At 50.2% G+C, this 24,355-nt stretch overlaps 2 protein-coding genes across 4 annotated transcripts in view; one reads left to right on the top strand and one right to left on the bottom strand.

Moving 5' to 3' along the window:
* CUX2 (cut like homeobox 2) overlaps window positions 1–14,963 on the bottom strand; it is a 265,715-nt gene extending 250,752 nt beyond the window's left edge. For both annotated transcript variants that reach the window (XM_084649636.1, XM_084649637.1), the window contains exon 1: window positions 14,873–14,963. In XM_084649636.1, the coding sequence (XP_084505762.1) occupies window positions 14,873–14,962 (90 nt within the window). In that variant the 5' untranslated portion in view covers window position 14,963. The remainder of the gene's footprint in view (window positions 1–14,872) is intronic.
* A 1,624-nt stretch (window positions 14,964–16,587) lies between these two features.
* Window positions 16,588–23,831, top strand: MYL2 (myosin light chain 2). Of its 2 annotated transcripts, none has more exons than XM_084649411.1 (7): window positions 16,588–16,715; window positions 17,892–17,981; window positions 19,437–19,512; window positions 20,373–20,477; window positions 21,835–21,910; window positions 22,014–22,062; window positions 23,513–23,831. In XM_084649411.1, exons 1-7 carry the CDS (start codon window positions 16,713–16,715, stop codon window positions 23,609–23,611), a joined length of 498 nt encoding a protein of 165 aa, XP_084505537.1. In that variant the 5' UTR covers window positions 16,588–16,712; the 3' UTR covers window positions 23,612–23,831. The 2 variants fall into 2 exon arrangements, with proteins under 2 accessions (XP_084505537.1, XP_084505538.1); XM_084649412.1 differs by lacking the exon at window positions 16,588–16,715 and adding an exon at window positions 16,794–16,881.
* The last annotated feature ends 524 nt before the right edge of the window (window positions 23,832–24,355 follow it).

The raw sequence follows: 24,355 nt of genomic DNA, 5'->3' as shown, positions 1-24,355 counted from the left end.
GCTCACCTCCACTGGTAGGACAAAGCTGCTGCAGCTAGCTCCCTCTGAGGGCCCAGACAGGGCCACTAATACAGCAGGGTACTGAGCAGTCGGAGACCAGGTGGGAGCTGGCCCTGCGTGGCTGACCACGGTGCAGGTATTTGTTCCCCTTTGTCTCCTGGGTGCGATACAGCAGATACTCAAATCCATCCCCGGGCGAGGCAACAGGGCAGAAGCACGTCATGGCAAGTGGGGCTGCCATGCATGGTTGAAGGAGGGGCAGGGGTGCAGAGGGCACCTGTTGCATGTCTGGTTACCCTGCAGTGAAAGGAGACCATTAGCACAGCTCAGTTAAATCTCCTGCCCCAAATGCCTGGGCGCTCAGGCTGCAGAGCTCTCTCCGGCACTGGCTATTTCCCAGCTAAGAACCCAATACCGGGTTGGGATGTAGAGGACGGGCGACACTCCCATTTCCTGGGGCACTTGGCTGGGAAGGAGCCACAGAGCAGGATGGGGAGGGCAGGCAGGAAACCCCAGTTAGCGCAGAAAAGATCATGGGCTCAAATTTAAAAACCACTACCCGCATGTTTGGTGGCTGGTCTCTCCTTGATGGAGAGAGAGTCATTTAACTCCAGCATCCCCACGCCGGGGTAAAGGACCAATAGCTCCCTAGCAGGACTAAGACTCCCATCACGCCCCAAAGCAGGCAGGTCATTAGTCCTGGGCAGAGCTGTGGAAAGCTTCCCTGTCTAAGATAGGGACCAACACCTTCTGCGAGGTTGCCTAGGGCTGGCTCAGTGGCCAAGATGGGCAGAGGAGAGTGCATTCCATTCATAGCCTCTGTGGCATTTCACTACTCTTTCCATGTAAGAGAGGAGGCAGTGTAGCCTAGTGGATAGGGAAGTAGATGGAGTTAGGACACCTGGGTTCACCTCCCCACTCTACCATGGACCTACTGTGTGACTGACACGTCACTTCCCTTCTCTGGACCTCTGCTCCCCCCCGCCCTGTCTAGATACGCCAGAAGCTCTGCAGGGCAGGGGCTGTCTCTTGGTACATGCAGCCCCTAGCACAATGGGGCCCTGTGTGAGTTGTAATACAAGTCACAAGAATTGTGTGGCGAGGGATGGCAGCTCAGGCAGCATGGAAGCTATGAGATGGGTTAATACAATAGGGATACAGCAAGTACTGTTACACCCTGCCCCACGCTGTTGGCAGGGCCGGCTCTAGGCTTTGTGCTGCCTCAGCTGATGGCCTGAGCCGCCAGTCAGCTCTCAGCGGAAGGCGCTGCAGTCTCACCAGAGACCAAGAACCCTGGAGATTCAACTCCCTCCTGGTGCTCCTCACACAGAGTCCAGCCACGATGCGGGAAGCTTGCAATGCCCATGCCAAGCCCAGCCCAAGGAAAGGGATTCAGCCCCAGGTCCGTTACCCTAGCAGGACAGCCACCCACCCAGTTCATTCAGTGCTACAGCCAGTCTTAGGCAACGGCCATAAACCCAGCCTCACAGGCTACACGCTGCAGATTTACGGCTCACTGGCTGCTCTGGCAACAAACTGGCCTCACCAGAGGCCATCCTCATCTGGCCCCAGAGAAGTGATACAACTGACTCCAGTCGGTGCCTAGCACAGAGCAGGTAAAGTCTGGAGAGAGTCACCTAAAATCCTCACCTGTGTCACCAATCACAATGTACAATTCCTAGGGCCCAATTTAAGAGCTCACAGGTTGGTACACCCTCTCCCGGTGGTGCCTTGCCCACCGTCACTTCTGCTCTTGGACCCACATCATTCCAAGGACCATGGCATCCTCTTCGTGACACAGCCCTCCATCCACGTCACAATCTGTGCTCCCCCCTTCTGGGGGCCTGCAGTCAACTGTCAAGCCACTTCCCCAGTGGCAACTGCAGCCAATTGGCCAGCCACTTCCCCCAGTGGTGAGTGGCCGGAGGTGGTGACCCAGGCCCACCCTGAGCCCCTCCAACCCACCAGCCTGATTTCCCTTTGCACTCTACTGCTGTGACTAGCCTGCCAAGCCCTTTCCCAGGCTCCACCTCACATACAGGTAGGGACACCCAGCTGCAGTCACATACAGATGCTAGGATCAGCTCTGCCTGGGGAGGCTACAACTAAGGAACTGCCCAGCTCCTCTAGTGCACATCCCCCCCCCCCCCAGTGTAAACCACAAATTATACCATCTTGTGCTGCATAGAGATCTGTACAGTGTAAACTCATGAAATTCACCCGCCTCTCTTAATGTGGAGAGGCAATGGGGCAATAAGCTGTTGTCTAAGTTATGACTCCCACACACTGGTTTGTAATAAAGCAAAAGCTGTATTAGCTACAAAAGATACATATTAAATGATAAGGGATAGCAAAGATCAAAGCAAATTACCTAGCAAATAAACAAAAATGCAATCTAAGCTTAATATACTGAAGAGATTGGATAGGAGTAGCAAATTCTCACCCTAAATGAGGATTTAAGTAGGCTGCAGAGATTCTTAAAGGGCCAGCTACACTTGCTTGCAGCTTAAAAACCCCAGGTGTTCCTTTCACAAGATTCCTTTAGCCTGGGTCCAGCACTCCCCCCCAGTTCAGGCCTTGTTCCTCAGGTGTTTCCCAGAGTCTCCTTTGGGCCGGGAGTCCATGAAAAACCCCAATGATGTCACTTTCCTGCCTTAAATAGCTTTTGCATATGGTGGGAACTCTTTGTCTCCAAGCTTGGTTCCCACGCTAGCCAGTGGGTAAACACTGGTATTCCAAGATGGAGTCCAGTACCAGGTGACCTAGTCACATGACCCCGTAGGGTACTAGCAGTCATGAGTCAGAGGCTGTTTACAGAGTCTTCAGGGAGGCTGCCTGGTGGGAGATTGGTTTCAGAGTAACAGCCGTGTTAGTCTGTATTCGCAAAAAGAAAAGGAGGACTTGTGGCACCTTAGAGACTAACCAATTTATTTGAGCATGAGCTTTCGTGAGCTACAGCATCCGATGAAGTGAGCTGTCTTTTGCCTAGTGACAGGTTTCAGAGTAACAGCCGTGTTAGTCTGTATTCGCAAAAAGAAAAGGAGTACTTGTGGCACCTTAGAGACTAACCAATTTATTTGAGCATAAGCTTTTGTGAGCTACAGCTCACTTCATCGGATGCATACTGTGAAAAATACAGAAGATGTTTTTATACACACAGACCATGAAAAAATGGATGTTTATCACTACAAAAGGTTTTCGCTCCCCCCACCCCACTCTCCTGCTGGTAATAGCTTATCTAAAGTGATCACTCTCCTTACAATGTGTATGATAATCAAGGTGGGCCATTTCCAGCACAAATTCAGGTGGGATGGGGAGGGGAGAAAACCTGGATCTATTAACCCCTGATAGGCCAGTATGGGGCCCACACACCATCACACAGGGGCATTGGGAAAGAGACAATAGTATAGAACGTTGCAGCTACTGAGGATTGTAACATCCTTCCCCCCGCCCCCAAAATACAAATATTTTCCGCTTAAAGCCAGTTGCCGGTTTCTCTTTGAAGCACCCGCAGAAGAGTCCGTGGTTCAGCTGCCCCACACCACGAGGATCTTGGTTACTCCGAACGGCACCTCTCCTGATGGTCACAGCTGCAGTAATGCACAGAGTTTCCTGCTGTAGCCTGCAGGTGATGCCACAGCTCAAGCCCATGCTTCTTCAACCCTATTTCTCCTCAGTCATGCTGCCACAGAAGTCAGGTCAAAACTCTCATTACCTTCAGTGAGAGCAGGACTGGGCCTTTAAAATCCTCCTCCTGTGATGGGTTGTCATTGCCCAGGACCTTTCCCAGAGCTTTATTCTGGCAATAGGAGCTTCTCCGGCTCCTGCCTGTACAAGCCCATTCTCACCGTTCAGCCAGAGACTCTTTGAACTGATTTGCATGTGGCAGGGTGTAACGATGCTGGCTTTGTACTGAGAGTACCAATTCAGGACACATTGCTTAAAGCAGGGCAGTTACAACCCAAGGCTGGGGTTCCTTTGCACACCAAGCAAACCAAACCAGCCAAACAGAGAAGACTTTGGTTTTACCCCACTGGCTAACCATAAGTCACACAAGCAATGCCCTTAGACACTCCAGTTTCCCAGTATCACCACCAGTGCCACTCGTTATGGGGACAAACGGTTAGGAAAACCAATACCCCAGTAAAAGAAAAAAGGTTCCCTCGATCCCAAAGGACCAAGCCCCAGACCCATGTCAATATGCAAATCAGATCTTACCCACAAATCATGCTGTTGCCAATCCTTTAGAATCTAAAATCTAAAGGTTTATTCATAAAAGGAAAAAGATATAGATGAGAGCTAGAATTGGTTAACTGGAATCAATTACATACAGTAATAGCAAAGTTCTTGGTTCAAGCTTGTAGCAGTGATGGAATAAGCTGCAAGTTCAAATCAAGACTCTGGAGAACATCCAGAGCTGGGATGGGCCATTCAGTCCTTTGTTCAGAGCTTCAGTTTGTAGCAAAGTTCCTTCAGAGGCAAGAAGCAGGACTGAAGACAAGATGGAGGAGATGCATCAGCCTTTTATAGTCTCTTGCCACATGGTCTCTGCTTTCTTTGTCCCAAAGACACGCTATCCAGCACATGGCATAAAAAACCTTAGAGTTCTGTCCATAGGCAGGTCCCTGAATACCTTGCTGAGTCAAAGGTGTACCTGCCTTCTCTCAGTGGGTCAGCTGTAGAGCTGATGTTCCTTAATGGACCATCAAGCAGGCTAGGCAGTGCTGATGCCACATTGTCTGACTCTAGGGTGTCACCCAGAAGCATAGCACAAGTTTGAAATACAGACAGTATAGAACCAATACTTATAACTTTAAATACAAAAATGATACATGCATACAGATAGCATAATCCTAACCAGCAAACCATAACCTTGTCCTAGACACCTTATTTGACACCTTTGTACAATATTTGCTACAGATATATAACAGTGGTTGCAACAATGATCTATACGGTCAGAGGTTATGTCAGTAACGTCACACAGGGGTATTTCCTTTGAATCCAGGCACAGGAGATCTATCCATCTCAGGTACTTATACAGCACCTCACAATCATGTAGTGCATTTACCTTCCCAGCATCCCTGCAAGGCAGGGCAGTGCTATGATCCCCACTGTACAGATGGGGCACAGAGAAGCTAAGGGACTTGCCCAAGGCCACACAGAGACTCCGGAGCAGAGCAGGGAACTAAACTGATTCTGAAGTCCTGGGCTAGTGGCCAACCTTTGGGATATACTTCTGTGAGATTACTGTGTTTGGATGCCTTAGCCACCTACAGTCATGAAAGGAGAACAGATATATTCTAGACAAGAGTTGACTCATCATTGGAGTGCCCTCTTGTGGCTGGGCATGTCAGCCCCATGCTGACAGCTATTCCAGCCCTGCAACAACCTGCCTCTACTTGTGGTTCAGCCCCCAGCCAGGCCATTTATAGTCTCACCCCCCAGGCGCTTCTGGGTAAGGCCCGCCAAAAATAGTACAATGTCGTTACATCAGGTCTTCAGCCCGCAGCTCTGGGTCTGTGCTCCTTAATGCTTCCAGTCCCAGTGTGGGGTTTACACCCCATCCCAGGTTGCTTGTACATTTTCCATACACAGAGAGCACACCATGTATTTCCAGTCTGGATGAGATTTATTTCAGGAAACAAGAAAGAACGAGTGTCAAGTTTCCTTGAGGGAGGGGGGAGGAGAGAGAGAGCATGCAGTGACTCTTTCTAACATTCTACAGCTGAGGGAAAATGCAAATAGCACCTGCCTCTGCAGAAAGATTTGGAGGAGGAGGGGAAGTCTTCCATATTCAAAGGTACACTAGATAGAAAACAGAATGCCAGCCCTATCAGTTCCACCCCTATAGACCCCACCTCCCAAGGAGAAAGGGGTTTGTGGGGAAGGGAACGGGGCAGGCGTCAGTAAACAAAGCACAAAAGAAAACTGGATTTTGAGAGCTGTAAAATGACCAGCACATTGATGGAAGCACCAATGTTCAGCAAATCTTCCGACTCACTCTGAAAGGGGCAGAGTCAAGCCTTGCACTGATGCAAAGGGCCCCCAGGCCATGTGTGAAGGGACCAACTTCACCACAGAAGATTGTGATGATTTTCTCAGGATCCTCCTCTTTCCGATGCTCCACACATTGGAATGGCTTTATCTTTCCCGTCTGGAGACAGCTCAGATAATACAGTATCACTCCCTTGCACTTCCCTGCCATCGTTCACCGGGGGATCTTACCGGCCAGTGGCCATTCTATGGGCTCCGAAAACAAGTGATTTGCCCTGGTCCCAGGTAAACAGCCCTGGAGTCCTGCTCTCCACACTTCTGCTCTCACACCTGGAACACACCATGGTCCACAGCCCACATCGAGCAACGTCCCCCCCCCCACACACACACCCTCTTTTTCTCTCCATGCTGCAGCTGGGAGGTTTGATGCAACTTTGGCACAACCCTAGACCTCTGTAACAACTAGCATCAATGGATTCTCCAGCTCTCTCTTCTGCAGGCTGCCAGCTGCTCGGCTGCCTGGACGGTCACTAAGCAGGAGAAAACACCCATGGAATGTTAAATGCACAGTGCAGCAGGCCCAGACAGTCGCTTTGGCTTCGTCTGTGCCTGCTAGCCGTGGCCCCTTTTGCAATGAGGAATTCTGCTCCTGGGTACCAGCATAGGGCAGCTCAGTCTGCACCCAGTTCTTCCTGCTTGTCCAGTTCCCTGCAAAGAGAGGGCAGCGATAAGGGACCGAGCCCTTTGGATTGAGCCTTCTCATCACTCAGTCTTCAGGCCAGAGGCAAACTAATGCATTTCCTTGTGGCGGCATACACTGTGGTGTGTTGAACAGCAGGCATGGGGCGGGGGGATTAAAGACAGAGCCCAATGCTCACACTGCATGGGATGTTTAGCCAGGTGCAGGGTCAGCCTGCTCAGCTCTAGATCCAGACTTCACCGCTGGGGGTTCTCCCTGGAACAGGCTTGATCCAGAAGCCCAAGACTGAAAACCAACCCTCCCCCATACTCTGGCGAAGGCTGGTTTGGATCCAAATCCAGACTGAAACGCTCCGGCTCCAGTTTCTAGCCCAGCACCTATTCACACCGGACTGCAAAGGGGTCTCCCACTCGCACCAGAAAAGTGGGGCTCACAAGAACTAACTGCCCAGCTCAGGGAAAGACCAAGCCCTTCAACTCAGGAAAAAGAAGCCAAAAACCCACTTGAGATGAAGACAGTGGAAGCCCGGATGGTTTAGGAGCAGTCCTGCGGCACTCAGCAGTCTGTGTGCCTGAGCCATGGTAACTTAGCTCTGAGGTAGCACTTTACACATCCCAGCACCTTCCCACCAGCTGGGGGGCACGTCACTGTGATGACTGTTTTCTGTGCATCGTGCCGTTAAATTTCTGAGGAAATCTGTCCATCTGCAATGCAGCCACCATTTAACCAGGCACGGTGGGTGCAGCATGCTGCAGGGAGTTGCACACACTGCGCTCGCTCCTGGAGAACGGGCTCAGTTCCTTTTTGCTATTTGCCTTATGCTAAAATCCAAGCCATTCTGAATGAAAGTCTGCAGCAGCTCTTTGTGCATAGAAAAAATGTAAGCCTCTTGCGAGCCTCAGTGTTGGCCAATGGAGCCCCACCACACTGTGTGAGGCAGAAAGAGAAGGGCTAGTAGCACACTTGACAAGTGGGGAAACTGAGGCAAAGCGAGTTTAAGTAGAAGAAGGACTTTTACCACCCGCTCAGTATTGCCAGCCTACATGGGAGCTGGGGTTTGCCCTCCTATGAAGCAGCAGATGCTGGGCTGGAGCCTGGATACCAGGCTCACTGTTAGAGTGCGGTGAGAATGAGAAATGGTTTTCCTGTCCCCTGGGAATTTGAGATTTTAAATTTTCCTGACCCGAATCAAGACGAAGAGTCGAAATCTCAAAAATGTCCATGATCTCAAAATCTGAAGGCCATTTCCGATCAGGCCAATCAAAGTGTTTTGATTCGATTTAGTCCCTTTGGACATTGCCTTAACCTTAAATTAACTTTCAAATTCTAAATGAAAAGTCATTTCCTGCCCAGTACTATTACTAGATGAGATAGCACAGGGCTAGGAATCAGGACTCCTGGGTTCTATTCCTGACTCTGCCACTGACTCACTGAGTGACTCTGGCCAAGTAGTCCCTGTCCCTTTCTCTGCCTCTGGTTCCCCATCTGTCATCTGTGGTTAATGACCCTGGCCTCAGAGAGTCACGTGGAGACTGAATTCATTAGGCTTTGTAAATTGCATCAAGATCCTCTGCTTGGAGCTGGGCAGAGGCTGCTACACTTGGGTGTTTCCAAGATGACTGGTCCATGTCAGGGCCTGGAACACTGTTTCAGAGGGGAGGAGAGCAAAACCCAGCCGAACGGGACAGGGGTGCAGAATGGGGAGGGAACCAGCTACTCCCCAGCATCCACAGAGGCCCCTCCACTAATGCCTGGGGATGCTTGGAGGCAGCATGATGGGGCTGAGCCAGGAAAACAGCCTCCGAGCCTCAGCAGAAGCCTGCCTGGGAGTTAACAAGCTGAGCAGGGAAGCTGCTGGGAGGGAGAGGGGTGACTTGGTGCTAGGGGGTGGGGGGGAGCCTGAGCCAATGGCAGCTCATCTACCGAGGCAGCTGTGTTGTCACTGGGCAAAGAGAAGACAAGAGATCCTCCACCTCTCCACCTTACACTGCCAGGAGCTGCAGGGCGGCTTGGCCCCTATTCCACAGGCTCTCCAGGCTGCAATCCTTAGAAACCCTCCCCACTCAATACACCCAGGGGAAGGACCTCACCCCTCCTGTGGGCTGTATCATAGGCAGGGGGAGCAGGCCCATGGCATGGGTACAATGGCTGAGTGGGGCCCTGACTGCGGAATAGCTGGAAGGTTAACAAGCCCAGCCATGATCGAACCCTGAGCAAAGGCCGTTCCCCTGGGACACTGAGTCCCTGCTTGCCAGCAGCCAAGCCTCAGCACCAGCCTCCCCCAGGCCCGGGAACATGCCTGCCATTGACACGGAGTCTTGGCAGACAGCTCGCTGCACACAGCAAACCAGTCTGCCTCCCAGGAAGTGCCTCCATGTTCAATGCAATGGAGTTCGCGTTATGTTTTAACCAACAGAGGGCCCCCAAAGAGCAGGGATGGGATCAAGAAATTGCTTTTGCTGTCGAGCGTTTGCTGGGAATATAGATAGTCCTGCCCTTCTGCTAGCACCGCTGAGATTCATTCTAGCCCTGGGAACTTAACCGCTTCTTGAACACAAAGTGCAGAGGCGGGAGTGACAGCCTAGCTAGCTCAGAGCCGTTAGTGTGTTATGAGTACAGGAGAATTACCCTGCCCTGTGCCCAGCTCTGCAGTAGCCAGAACCCGTCTCTGTCTCTCCTCTCTCTTTCTACACTAAAATCCTGACAATAAGTAACCTGAAGGTTCTGAACTCCAACCTACTTATCTCGGGAGAGTCTGCTCTTGGCCCGAAGCTTTGAGCCGGGTGCATATGTACTAACAAGGAAAAGAGACAGAATCCAGCACCGCGTTAGGAACTATTCTCCCTCCTTGAGCCAGCTGTGTCTTCACATGATTTCTCTACTGTTGTTATTTGAAACGGTCGGGCTATGAACTGGTTTTTATTAACCTATTCCTGCTGGAGTCATCAAACACACAGACTAACTCCGGAAAGGAAAAGGTCAGTTCAGAATCCTCGGAGGGCCAAGCTCATTTTAAAGAGAGGTTCTGGACAGAGCAAACCGGCGAATGTTACATTTTAAATAATTCACCTCCTTGCGTAAAGTTTCTGCACTCTGTGTTCTGACTCCTGACCTTCGCTAGCACCCCAGCCCCGGCCTGCCCTGTAAATGCGTTCCTATTGACACAGAGGGGTTATTTCCCCTGTGCACTGGCTGATCGGAGGAGACAAGAATGTCAGTTTCTAACACCTGATGGGCAAAATGAAATCACCACATATATGCCATGCATGCACCTGTTGGTTAGCTCTAGTGGGAAACGGTAACATAATGCTGCCCTCTCCTGGGCTTCAGGGGTAATACAGCCCAAAGGCAGGTGCTGGGGCTTCCTGCTGAAGCTGAGAGACCCCAGCATTCCAAAAGCGAGACAAGTTCCATGTGGCATTTTCCTACAGGTCATTCACACCCTAGATGCGTGCCCAGAGGGGCCACAGCCTGGAAGCCTTTCCCCAAACCTCTCACATTGCAGGGGTTTGGATGAAATGGGACTCAGAGCCCAACTCCCCCAGCCCCACCCGAAAAGTTAGATATTTGTAAACTTGAAACCTGGCTGAGGAGATTTTTTTGCATCGATGGAGATTCACGCAACCCTAGAAACTTGCCCAGAGCCCACCGATCTCAACCCAGGCAGTGCTGGCAAGGCCAAGAACCACACCAGTTCCTCCAGCAACCGCAGGGCTCACCAGAAGTCACTTCACAAAGAGGGGAATTTAGGGAGGCAGAGAGAGCGGTGAGCTGGATTGTCCTTGGGACTGTGCAAAATGCCATTGACTCCACAGAAACGGTGGAAAATGCACTTGCCAGTACTAGCGAGGAGCTGAAAATGGTTCTCTGTGTTTCTCGTAGGCCTTCCCAGGGAGTGGGCTGGCACACATTGGTAGCACATGTGCACCGCTCTTCGGGAGGGGAGAGGTGGTTCTAGGCAGGGACTCTGCAGGGATGCAGAGAGAAATAGGAGCTTTAGGGCTGCTACTTTTCCACTTTTTCTGAATTGGCTCCTTGTTGAGTGTAGAGGAATCTGACTCTCTGCAATTCACTGCGAGAAGACACGGGTGGGTCAGTGTGTTCAGATCCTCAGGTCAGGCTCTGCTGCCCAGGACATGGGCTGATTCTGGCAAAAAGTGAAACCGAAACTTTAGCAGCCGCAAGTCCTCGGTTGGACGTGGCATCGCCCCTTGAGCAGCACAACAACCCCTCTCACCACACAGGGATATTAGCTCAGTACCAAGTCAAAGAGAAGAGCTCCACCTTCTGGATCCCCAGTACCACTTCCGGTAGCACACTAGCTTTCCCCTGTTGGTCTCCCAATCCTACTTCGCTTATAAAATCTCACAGATCACAGCCAGAAGATGAAGGATGGTCCAGTCATTAAGGTTTGGGATTTGAAAAACCCAGGTTCAGTTCCCATCTCTGCCACAGACTTCCTGTGTGATCATGGGCAAGACACTCTGTAACTCTCTGCCTCAGTTTTCCCATCTATAAAAGGGGGATAATAGCATTGCCCTACCTCACAGAGGTGTTGTGAGGATAAATATGTTAAAGGCTGTGAGAGGTTCAACTACTACTGTAATGGCAAAAAGAAAAGGAGGACTTGTGGCACCTTAGAGACTAACCAATTTATTTGAAACCTGTCATTATACTACTGTAATGGTGAGCCTGACTCATTTGCATGTGGGTGAGTCACATGGAAGCAGATGAACTGTCCTCTAAACTGCAAGCTTCTTCACAAGAGGCTTTGTTTGGAATGAGTGAATTTACAACAGCTGGCAAGAGTGTGTTCTTTTATAAATTCTCATCATTATCAGAGCAGAGGTTGGGCGCGCAGGTCTGGGACCTGTGATAGTGCGTTTTCCTGATAGTTTTGCTTTAATGAGGGCCCTGAATTTGCCCTGCTCCTCTGTGACTTGTACTATGCCAGCTGCAGACACTTTGTAGACTTTGCTCTAAAGTCTGATCTGTCTCCCTGTTTCTCTTTCATCCTCACAGTCACCCCAAAAAACCCCAGGGCAAGTCGTTAAATCCTTATACACGATCAGACTTTGGTGGGAGTTCTGCCCAAGTAAGGGCTGAATATCGACTTCAGGACTTGGCTCAAACGCCCCGTTCAAGAGTTTATTCTTATACCATCTCTTTGTCTTACTTGTTTAGCCTCTTAGCTATTTAAATCTCTTTTCCAACGCTCTGGCTCAGGGCCAGAATAGCTCCCATGCTAGCACTCCTCTTCAGTTCACAAACCCCCTATTCCATGAAGGAAAGGGGACACTGTCCATTTTGCTTTAGCCGTTTGACTTTTCTCCTGGAATGCAGTTCTGCCTTCTGGTTTTCTCCCGTTCACCACGGTGGGGACCAGATTTCACCTGTACACACCCAGCTTCTTTCCCGGGTCTTTTCTGAGCCCTTCATTATGTTTGGCTCTGTCAGCTGACCCTATAACAAATGCCATCTTGGAATAAGTGGAATAGCATGCAAGGCCTTTAAAGCCCATGTGCCTTGTGAGCTAGCTTGCAGAGGCAGCCAGGCAGAGGAAGGTGTCATTGAGAAGCGGCTGTCAGGGTATTAAAAAACGATATTCAAAGCCTCTTGGCAAACTAGGACAATCTTGCAATCAAGAAGCTAGCTCATCTTACCACAGTCCTTGAACTCCCAGGGATCTGGTTTCCCAAGTGCTTATTAAACACTGTTTCCTTTTGTTTCCAAAAGCGTTGTAACCTTCTAGCTTCCCTGGGGGAGGAGTGTTCCCTAAGCCGTATGCTACTGGGAGGGAAGGCTACCGTACCACCTATGGCTTCTGGAGATCTCGATGTAACTAGACGAGGTCTCCCATCAGGGTAGGTAATAAATAACGTCACTGAAGTCGGTGAACTTCAACTCCGCTAAGTCACCTGAAAGGTGCCCCCATTACATGGAATTACTGTTCTCATTAAGCAACAGTCATTGCTGATAAGAATCTTTAGGCTTAGATCAGTTCCCTAGCACATCCCCCAATTGAAATGCAGCCCACCATAAAAAAGTGTCCAGCTCTCTCATCTTTTTCACCAGAAGGCCTGATAGTGTCCCATACCGTGTGTCACTAATATATACTCAATGCAAGTTCTGAAAGATAATTATCTGGGAAGAACATTATTCGTTCCCTGGTATCACAGAGCATAGTCATCATGTTGTTAAAGATTTAAATACAGAAGCTTATCCCTTCCGCCCCACTCCCTCCCTCCGTGTACCTGGCTGGAGTAGGGCATGTGTCAGGAAATGTACAGGAAAGTTGTCACAGTGGGACACCTAGTGACACCTCATTTTAACATGATATTCAAACAACATTTTAATCTTGAATCACGCCCTAGCCACCAAAACAGCCATTTCTTGCACAATAGAAACAATTCAACTCTTTGACTGCCGAATTCTTCTCTCTCATCTCACTTCCTCTCTGGGCTGCCAAAACCTTGTCACACCAAGAACAGCCCGGGCAGCTTGCCCGGAGACCCAGGGTATCACCTACTTTTACAGATAAATATTGATACATTATTTAACGAAAACTGAATGCCCATCATTGTGATAGCCGCTGGTACTTGACAGAGGAAGAGAAATTGCTTGCTGGTCAGTTTCCCAAGCAATGAGACCTGCAATTGATCAGCTCCGTCCTCACTCTGAGGTTGCAGGGGAAAGAGCGGGTGGGCATAGCCTGCATTTTTGTACACTGCAGGCCATATCTGGCCCTTGAGCTACACCCTGGAAGATCCCTGCCTTGACCCTGTGTTTTCCAGCAGCGGAAAGGGAATTTCAGCTGCAACATTCTGCAGCCGCAATTCCCGTTTGTAGCACAGCTAATTGGGAGGATGTGGATTTCAATGTATTGTGCTGTATTACAAAATACGTTTATTTTTAAAAGCAGGGAGCTTGTTCCTAATGTCTATGGAGTCCTAAATCCTGAGACACCTAGAAAATTCCCTGTTAAATGTTCATAAAATGAAGGAAAATAAGGAATTCCCCGCGCTCTGGGGAATATCTCAGAATGCAATAAAACCAGGTTTCCTAGATAGCTCTATATTCTTTCCTGTGGAAAACAACAAAATCAGAGACTTGTGATGATTGTCTGAATTGATCACTCAGGTTTGGGTTTCTTAGTGTGTGTGTGTGTGAGCACATCCACATATATGTGTGCAGGTATCTGGATAAAATAAGAACCAACTGGCACCCTGTCCAAACCCCGATTCTGGGGGGTCGGGGAATCTTTAGTTAACTTGCTCTAGTTTGCACTCCCCGGTTTCAGATAGGGTGGGAAGCACATGCAGACTCAACAGGAGAGGCTGACCCCATGAAGCCCTGGAAACCCACCAAGAACCTCTCTCTTGACACTGGTGCCCCTGTTCATTCAGAGACTTTTGAGTGATCTCAGAGCAACAACCAAACAGACCTGAACCTCCCTGTCTTTGAGACTGGCCAGACACTAGCTTGGGCGCTTCTCTCTCTGCGGCCCCAGGCTCCCCCTCGGCCCCTTTCTCACACTATAGCCATATGTTCTACATGAACCTCACAAACAGCGTGGGTAAAATAGCCACCCAGCTCCGAACTCCCTCTCCATGGGGCCCAACGGGCCAAAGGCAGCGTTCCCTATTCAGGCGATTCCAGCCAGAGCTGGGCAAGCTCTGAGGTCCCAGCTGCAGCTGCCTAAATATGACTGACTTTAGGCACTCCCAGAGGGGGTCTGGCCCACCGTGAGAAGCACAGCCCCCCATTTCTCCCATCCTTCCCTATTAACAACGTCTCCAGCAAACTGAGGAGTGTTTAAAGCAACTTTGCCCGGGTGTCTCGCGTCCAGTGGATGGCAATGTGAAGAGGTCTGGCCTTTATATAGCTCCTAGGTCTGAGCACAAACAGGTTCAGCTGTAACAAGGCCATTTCCACAGGGTGGCAAAGGGGACACCGGAGCAGCAGCTGTTGTTTGCATCTTAGACCCTGTAAGACAAGAATCTGCCGGGGCAGCGAAGACAGCTGAGAGCCGGGAGGGGACACGCAGGGCATTGTTTAACCAGGAGTGTCGGTCCAACTCCATTGGACAAGTATGTCTACATGTTAGACTTCAGGGGGTGGGGGTAGGGGGGATCAAATTAACAGGCTAAATATATGAAGAGGGAAAAAAAAGTTTACCAGTGAGTTCAGCTTTGTGAGTCGATGGCTCCTTGGGTTAGTGCGACCAGATGAGATGTAGCCTGTCCAGCTGGGAGGAGGATCCATCATATCTCTCCTTCAGTAACCTCTGCTACAGTTGTCTGTTCTTCCAGGACAAATCAATTGCAGCAGCAGTGGCTGCCTGGTGAAAGTGCAGCCACGTCTGGGGTGAAACAGAGCAGCTATTCAACAGCCCAGTGCAACGCTAGCTGAAAATGGACGGAAGGCAGAGGGTTAACAACTGCACTGCCTCATACTGGAGCTAAAGCCATAGGAGGCGTGTGGCATAACTGGGTAGCAGGTGGGTGCCCATCAGTAAGGATCAGTAAGAGGGTATGGGTGTGTGTGTGTGGGGGGGGGCATTGTCCCATTCATGGCTTTGAGGGATAGTGCTGCACAGCCTCAGGAGGGCCACCCTGACCTGTGTGGGGCCAGACCAACCCCCAGCAGCCCCAGGATGGGGGAGGCATGAGCCACCTCCTCAGGATGTTATGCCAGGCACCTGTGCAGGGCTGAATCTGGCCCAGTGGCTCTTTGGATGTGGGGCTGCTTTGCGATGTCCCTTCACTGCAGCAGCACCTGCTCATGGTTCTGCAGCCCAGCGAGCAGCATAATCCCAGCCGCACTGGCTGGGCCAAGCTCCACCCTCACTGACAGCCACGCACTGACCTCAGCAGCTCCAAAATAGGACCATGAGATGGGGCCTATCGGGCCAGTGATCCCTGGGGGCAACTGGAGGAGAAGGAGGAGGGAGCAGGTCCCCTTCCATCAGGGAGACTGGAGACAGCAGCTGCTGGACACTTGGGTCCCTCATTACCACCAGGCAGATGGGTGGGGCAGGAGCTCCTCAGCCCCTCAACAAGAATCCAGTTGAAAAAGCACCTACCCCACCACCCCAGACAAAGGGTTCTAACCCACCCAGCCCTGCTGGTGCCATGCAAAGGGCTACATCAGCCCTGGCACGGTGGCAGCTCACACCACCTGGACCATAGGGGCCTTCGGGTCGACGTGGATAGGGTTGTGTGATTGCTATGTTGTGACAGCTGCCACATTCCATCCCAGAGGAGGCTGCATTTGTGTGGTGAGTGCTGCGAATCCCAATATCTGTGTGGTTGGTGAAGCACTCTGGGATCTCCCAGCGTGGAAGGTGCTATCTCAGAGGCAGATCTGGGTGATAGATAGATGTATCTCACTGTACATGGAAGTCACCCCAGCTCTCTAATGAGGCAAAACAAAACCCTCCATCTGAATACCCCTGGACGGGGAGAGGGGGATGAAGTTCAAATCCTGGTTCAGATCTGACATTCACTGCACTGAACCTTCTTGATCTGCGGGCCAGATCTTCAGCTGCTGTAAATCAGTGCAGCTCCAAGAGCTGGCTCTGTACGTCTGTATAGACAGACATCCCTAGCTACCAGGATATATCCTTTCTAGCATGCTTGTCTCGCCCCCACCAAGCCACTGACAAATGCAGGTGTCACTCATTCTGCACAAGCTGTGCAGCACGACTCCAACATCTTCAAAGTGGCACCCACACAGCCTGCTGGCATTTCTCTAACCTTGAAAACCTCTGGGTCTCACATGTCACAGGGACAACAAGCTGTTATTCAAGATGAGACCAAGACAAAGACGGAGAGACAACAGAGCTGGGGGTGGCGGAGGTGGCGGCTAACTTACCTATTACAGCCAAAAGTGGGCATGCGTTTATTTTTAAACTGCCCTGGGCTGTATTTATTGTTTCAGCACAGAGCGGCCTGGGGGATTGTCTTTTGAATTCCTCTTGCAAGAACATCAGGGGCCGTGCAAAGCAACTCCGGTGATGGTGAGTAACGAGAGTGGGCAGCTGCGGGAATGACAGTGAGATGAGCTTGTCAGCAGCAGGATTCTTTACTAGGAGCATCTCTAGCGATCAGTGAGAGAGAGAGAGAGAGAGAGAGAGACTTTAGTGCCCTAATGGCACACACATGCCTAATAGCTCCTGAAACAAGGTAAGCAGTCTAGGGGTATTTAATACACGGTGGCATAAAAATAGCAGCAGCAAAGTGGGTTTTTTCTTCTAGGTTAACTGCTGCCCTGTCTTCAAATCAAGAACTAAACAGAGCTTGCAAAATGGGACTGAGAATATTTTAAGGTCAAATTGGAATTCTTTCCCTTCATCCATGCACCTTCTAGGAAGTACATCTCTATCCCTCGAACTGGCACATTTAAATCTTATTATTTTTATTTTGCAGTACCTAGGAATACCAGACATGGACCCTCTCAATGGGGTCGCTTACAAATCTGTGATATTTATTTAAAAGGAAAAGATCATAGCAGATCACATGTGTGCAGCTAAGGTAGAAAGGACCAGAAGTTCTCAATAAGGTAGAAACTTTAGCACGTGTGTTGAAACATTTCCTGTTTAAACCACAAGAATCGCAATCAACTCAATTCTGGGTTTCATCTTCTTTGGTGTAGGAAAGGGCAGATTTTAGAGCGCTTTAATGTGTAACCATTGCAGTAACATCATTCTTAATAAAAAGTACAAAACCATGATAAAGCTCATAATAGTGACAGCCATTGCATGAAATCTCCGAGACGTGCTTAACTATCTTTTCCACTCCTGAATGTCTATTGTTACAAGGGGAGATTTCTTTGCTTTTACTTCTCAGCCAAATGTCATTTGAACCACAGCAGATGTCACACTGTAGTGTGGCTAGTCATTTTTCATGTCGCTTCCCTAGTAATCAATTTGGTCAAATGCATCAGGAGCCCAAGAAACTGAGCTCTACCCTACCTTGTGAGAAGAAATAATAACTCCCATTGCTACAGAACAGCATGTACTTTACCCCACACTTCTGAGCTGAGAAAGAGCGGATCATTTCAAGAACTAAAGTGCACCAGCATGGAGCAGTCCCTAGCTATTCATAAAGATTTAGGAATAAATTCAGGGTAGTTTAAATTTATTCCACATTGAAAAATACAGTGAGTTAATGATAGCATGCTTGAATTTTCCAAGGCACCCAAGAAAGCTAAGAAGAGATCAGAGGGAGCTAATTCCAACGTCTTCTCTATGTTTGAACAAACACAGATCCAAGAATTCAAAGAGGTAAGTGGCCTTTGTTGCAATGACCATGAAGGGTAAAGCCAAGAACCACCTATATGGTGGTATCGTCAAACTTTTTCTAAATGCTTTTAGGTTCGGTGATGTTGGATTTGGAACAAGAGTCCTAGAAGCTCATTTAAAAGACAACTGCTTTACTGGGGGGATAAACAAACGTAATTCAACTACATAATCAAATACGGGGTCTTCTCTCAACTTCATGACACTGCACTCCCAGCAGAAGAGTGAGTGACAAGACACTCAGCCAATGGCACACAAGACAGCAGCCCTGTATAATCCGAGCGAATTCTCATTGGCTGAGCTGTGACCATGAGGCAGGGCATTATTACCGAGAACTGGTTAACCCTTTCATGGGTGTCATATGGTTACACATTTTCAGGTCTTCAAAGTTACCCACAGAGAGTCTTTGGACAGGGTGATAACATGGGGCCTTCTTTAGCGGAGTGTATCCATATTCCTCCGAGTACGATAACTGAGGACAAGGCAGTGGCCAAAACTGAACTCCTGCATGCTGGGAACCATGGGAGCCAGTTGGGGCAGGAGACCTCATGCAAGTGAACTCCCCAACCCCTGTGCTCCACAACGCCTTCTCCTGGCTGAGTCCTTCCCCCCCGCCCCACTCCCTGGGCTTGTAAACACTGTCATAGTTACTCTAGCCCTGGGCTGCAGACAGAGTGGTTACTGCTTAGACAACTCCAGGCCTACTGATGAGCTTTACAAAACTAGAGAATAGCTACCATGTGGGAGAGAACATCTGTCACACCCCCTTTCCCCCCGCACAGGACTCCTACAGAAGGAATTCTCCTACCTGTAGTGATACCTTAGGGATAATCTCCCACCCCATGGGTCCTGCACCTTCACTGAGCTTTTGGACAGGGACATCTGCTCTCTTCTAGCTGATTGGCTGCAAAGTCCATCAATCAGCGAGGCCCATCCCCTGCTAGCATTCTCAGCGCGTCTTCTAATGTCATTCTTATGAGCACCGTGGTCAGCTGGGCTCCCAGGACATTAGCAATTGGTCACATAGGGTGAGGCAGTTGGGTGGAGACACCTGCTCTGGAAGGGATGCAGTCTTGGGCAGCTGAGCAATGCCTCAGCCCGCATCACGCAGCCACTCCCAGAGGGGATCGGGCAGCAGCCTCCAGCCCTGCACCACCAGGGAGCCTAATAAATGCTGCTGTACTGCTGAACAACAGGGGCTCTTTGGGCCCGATCCTGAATGCTGCTGGAAGCCCTCGCCTCTGCTCCCACTGACGTAAATCACTGTGAGAGGAAGGTGCAAGAACAGCTGTGAACAAAGACAGTTATGTCCCTTGCCACACCACAGTTCCTAGCCAGGCTGAAATGTAACATGGCTAAACAGAGGGAGCGATATTACACTCTCAGGGAGCTGTGGGTTATTGTTCTGCATGCTGCCATTCCCCTTTCTCCCCTTTCTAGGCCTTCACCATCATGGATCAGAACCGGGATGGCTTTATTGACAAGGCAGATCTGAGAGATACGTTTGCTGCAGTGGGTAAGCCTGCATCTTACAACGCCCCTCCTTCCCCCCAGAAAAGGCTTTGATCGTGTTAGACTAATTATTAGATGAGAAATCAATGACTCTGCTTTCCATTTCATTCAATCCCTGGTTAATTGGATCTTCCATTTCCTCTGCTCAAAACTACGGGACCCAAAATCATTTCTATTACAAAGAGCAGATTATTTTACTTTCTGAACATTTTTGGTCAGTGTGGATCATTTTTGAGGCTGATGTTGTTAAATAATTTAGGCCCTGGCTAGCAAAAATGGTTATTAAATTAATTAGGGCCCAATTCCGGCAGACTTACTCCTGCTGAGTAATACCTTACTCTATGAGTAGTCTTGCTGGATTATGTGATTTATGGGGCTTATGTACATCCTTGGAGAAACATAAGGCCCGGTTATCACCTCACTTAGAAGGGTGCAAATCAGTTGTGACTGCATTGTAATCCAAAGAGGATCAGGCCCTGTTTTTGTAGCTCTATGGATGACAATAGGCAGACGTTTGGTTCTGTTCATTTTACTGACAAAATGTAGGTGGGAACTAATCATGGTGCAATTCTGTGATGTTCTCTAGACTCATAGAAATCAGAGTAGCAGATACCTCAGTCGGTGCAGAATTCTTCCCTACGATACACTTTCTAGTGCTTTGTCTGGTCCAGTTCTCTTTCTCTCCAAGGATCGAGCTTCTACCACTTCCCTGGGGAGACTATTCCCATGGTAAAAAATGCACCTTTCTATGTCTTTTAACTCATTCATAGGCTTGTTTGTGTATAAAATGGGCTCATGTACCTGAAAATCTGCATAAAGTTTAATCCATGTCCCAGGTGATTTGTCTTTTTGTTTCTTGTCTAGGTCGTTTGAATGTAAAAAACGAAGAACTCGATGAAATGATAAAGGAGGCTCCTGGAGCAATTAACTTTACTGTATTCCTGAGCATGTTTGGAGAGAAGCTCAAGGGTAAGATAAGGCAGAGGGACGAAATGAGTGGAAGGATGGCCCGGTGGCTGTTACAGCGTTTGGGGGGGGCAAGAGATCTAGGCTGTATACCTGGCTGTGCCACAGACTCCCTGTGTGACTTGAGCAAGTCACTTAACCTTTCTGTGCCACAGTGGCCCATCTGCAAAACAGGGATAATGACCCTGCCCTACCTCACAAGGGGTGCTAAGACTTAGCGCTTTGAGATCCTCAAAGTGAAGATGCTAGGAAAGGGCAATGTATATTAAAACATAAAGTAACTTTATTTGCAGTTTCTCCCCAAGGACCTGATCCTGCACTCAATGGGCGCCTTTGCATGCACTTAAGGGGGCTTTGGCTCAGGACCTAGGAGTCAAATCACCCTCTTCCCCCCAGCAAAGTGCAGAAGGTGAAAATGTCCCAATGCCATTCCATGGGGTTTCTCCTGCATCTTTCCCTCAGCATGGTGGGGCAGGAAATGGCAAAGACAGGGTGACAGGGTGTTGCCAGTCAAAGTCTCATACACAGGATATTCCCAGAAACCGTGCATCTTGGTCTAATGCACACAGCAATCGCTCCTATTCGTTCTCAGCCTCCCCTGCACTCTTCTCAGTTCTGCCCCTTGCCTGCTGGGTGACCTTGAGCAAGTCGCCACTGCTCTGTGCCTCAGTTTCCCCAGCTACAAAACAGAGATAGCAATGCTTACATCGTTGTGCAGCACCCTGGGGCCTCTCGATGAGACACGCTCTCTAACAGCTGCCCACACCCCTCAGAGGGGTTTGGTGCCACAGACTCCAGGCGTGCCGATGTGAACTATTGTGGCTCTTTGCTGCCTACGTCCTGACAGGTTTTCAGGAGAGGATGTTGCGTAGAGCAGCAGCTTCTCTGTGACTCAGAGTCCCTCCTGCTCAGCAGCCATATCCCCTCACCCATTGTGCAACCCAAGCTATGGGACACTGGTGCAGAATTCCTTAAGCCCACCGAGCCCGCAGCTCCTCTGAGACTAGCATGCTATAAATACACTGGGTAGATTAGCTACATATTGGGGGCAGGGAGGGGCAACATGAATGTGCATCTGTTCCTCTCCATGCCATGGGATGCACATGGCCCCGACAGCAGGGGGTGGGTGGAGAGATGCCAGCCGTTGCTGTGCATGGCGGTGGTAGGCCAGGGCACGTCCATCTGCAGGCCCCTCGCTGCAGGGAATGAGCTTGCTCGACCACACAGCCCCTGTTTCCTGGGAGATGGCACAGGATCTGCGATCCCCCTCCCCGAAGGGGATGCCACTCCCCGGCGCGGCCCGCGGCAGGCATAATCCCTGCTCTGTGCCAGCAGCGGTTGCATGTGCTCCCCATTGCAGGTGCCGATCCAGAGGAGACGATCCTGAACGCGTTCAAGGTGTTTGACCCCGAGGGCAAAGGCCTGAAATCTGACTAGTAAGTGCAGAGCAGCAGTTGGGGTGTGCATGGGGCAGGGGGAGTTGTTCTGGTTTTCTCACCGTCCCTCCCTCTTTCTGACAACATGCTCTTTTATTTGCAGCATTAAAGAAATGCTGATGACGCAGGGAGAGAGGTTCTCCCAGGAAGAGGTATGCACAGGGCTCCTTTTCACTTCCATCCTTATACAGGGTGCACCATTCAGCAATGCCTAACACTGACCTGTTTATTGCGCATGCGTGGGCAGCAGGCTCAGGCTGTAACAGGTTGGCTTACCTTTCCAGGGTAGAGCACAAGTCCGTGCCTCAGTTTCCCTGTTGTGACTCAGTTTCCCCATTGGTCTGCCGTCTCCCATTTGTGGCGGGGTGATCTAGTGCTTTGGACAGAGGAACAAAGCAAGAGCCCGCCCTATGGGGCAACCACAAGAGTTCAAATGAAACCGTCCTTCCCCTGCCCTGGACTGAGCAGTGCCTCAGTGCTTCCCATAGAGAATTCTCCCCACCTCACGGCGATGATAGGGGAGCCCATGCCCGGCCTCTACGCTGGGACCCAGCCCTGGGACCCAGCCCTGGGACCCTGCTGCAATCCCAAGATCATCCTGCGGCACAATTCCCATTGCCATTTCCGACCACTACCCATACAAATTCTCTCCGGGGCTCACCAAAAAGCCCTCTACAGCCCAATTCTTACTTCTCCTCAGGTCCTCGCACTGTTCACTGCAGCCCTCCTGGGCAGCCCCCCAGCTCCCCTATTCCAAGTCTTGCCATGTCCCTGGCTGCTCCCACATTGTCCACAGACAGTCCTTCGATTGTCCAGCCCTCATGTGATGTGGGGGCTGGGGGTACCGAGCCCAGGTCAGAGCCATGACATAGGGCTCTGGGGTGCTGGGGGGTCCATCGCATCAGGCCATTGCACAAAGTAACAACTAAATGAAGCAAATCAGTCTATTGCAACAGAGCCCATCTCCCACAGCCTGTACCATCCTACATCCTGGGGTCCAATAGCACTGGGCTTTGGGGGAGCCTAGGAGCTAAATTTCACAGCAGGCCTCTCTTTCCATAACCAGTCAAACCCAAGCCCCTGGATACAAACACTCCCAAAAGGTGAGCATTCAAACCCAGCCCGGATCCACATGTCACCATCTCTGTGATGGCCGGGACCAAGCCATCTCTGAATTGTGTGAGGGTTGGCAAGCAGCACCCAGGGCTGGGCGTGGACCCAACCTCTCCGCGATAGTGATGAGCGATGGAATCCCATCAGAGCGTCACAGGGCATCGCCGTATAGGAGTGCACTGGCAAGCGCCTTCAGCGGAGCTGGGGGTCAGGGCACAGGATTAGTGTAGATCAGTGGCCTTGCAGTTAGAGGTGCGCTAGAGACTTTCCTTTCCTTCCCATATTTCCATTGCTTGGTTAACAAGCGAGCGAAATACGGGCAGGCCGCCGCAAAGGGCAGTCTCCCCATCCCAGCCTGCTCCCATTGACGCCAAGGGCAGAACTTCCTGTGATTTCAAACAGCTCCCAGCCCCCTCCTTCACTTCTGCTCACCTGAATACCCAACCGATCTGTTTAACCCTTTCCCATCTGGGCCCATTTACACTGCAGGTCGACCAGATGTTTGCCGCTTTCCCCCCAGACATCACTGGAAATTTAGACTACAAAAACCTCGTCCACATCATCACCCACGGGGAAGAGAAGGATTAAGAGCCGGGGTTGTGTAAGTTCCTCAAGCACAGCGATGGGGGTGGCCCCCTTGTAACGCTTGCCTCCCCCTACGGTTCTAGCTGGGTTTGGCCTGACTGGTTTCAGTGCAATCGTTTGTACGTGGTCCCACTCTTGCCTGTTTTTCTCTGCAGGGAAAAGCTTACTGTCACTGGGGAACTGCATATCTGAACTGTGTCCAAATTAAATTATCCATTTTGCAGGAGGAAATCCAGCTGCCTATGTCAAGAGTGAAAAGGGTCTGTAAAATAAATGCTTCTGTCTGGGGCAAACACAACCCTGCAGAGCTCTGAGGAAAAGTGGGATGAGTGTGAGTGAGTGAGTGAATGAGTGAGTGTGAGAGAGAGAGATCTCCCCAGCTGTGGGCTGAGTCACACAAGACTCACTGAGCCACAGCTAGACAAGGTCACCACCGAAAAATCCCTGTGACTGAACTTCTGACGACGAGACTCAGTTACAGGGAAGGTGGCAAAGGCTGGTCCGAGGTGGGTTGTACAGTTTGCAAACATCAAACAGCAGAAGCCCAGCAGGGAGGAAATGGGATCATTCTGCGTGGCTTGCTGTCAAACTGCCACTAATCTAATGATGCACGGTACATCGCTGGCAATAGTAAACTTCTCTTACGGGGCAGCATGCGCAGACCACTAAAGCGTCTCTTTCTCTCTCTGTGACGGGTATCATGTAAGGTATGGGGTGCTTAAAAGACAAAATAACTAAGGCTCAATT

Source organism: Lepidochelys olivacea (genome assembly GCF_965140295.1).
Source record: "Lepidochelys olivacea isolate rLepOli2 genome assembly, chromosome: 15".
NCBI classification, from domain to species: Eukaryota; Metazoa; Chordata; order Testudines; family Cheloniidae; genus Lepidochelys; species Lepidochelys olivacea.
The sequence above is the reverse complement of the archived record's forward strand: the minus strand, read 5'-3'. Positions and strand labels throughout refer to the sequence as shown.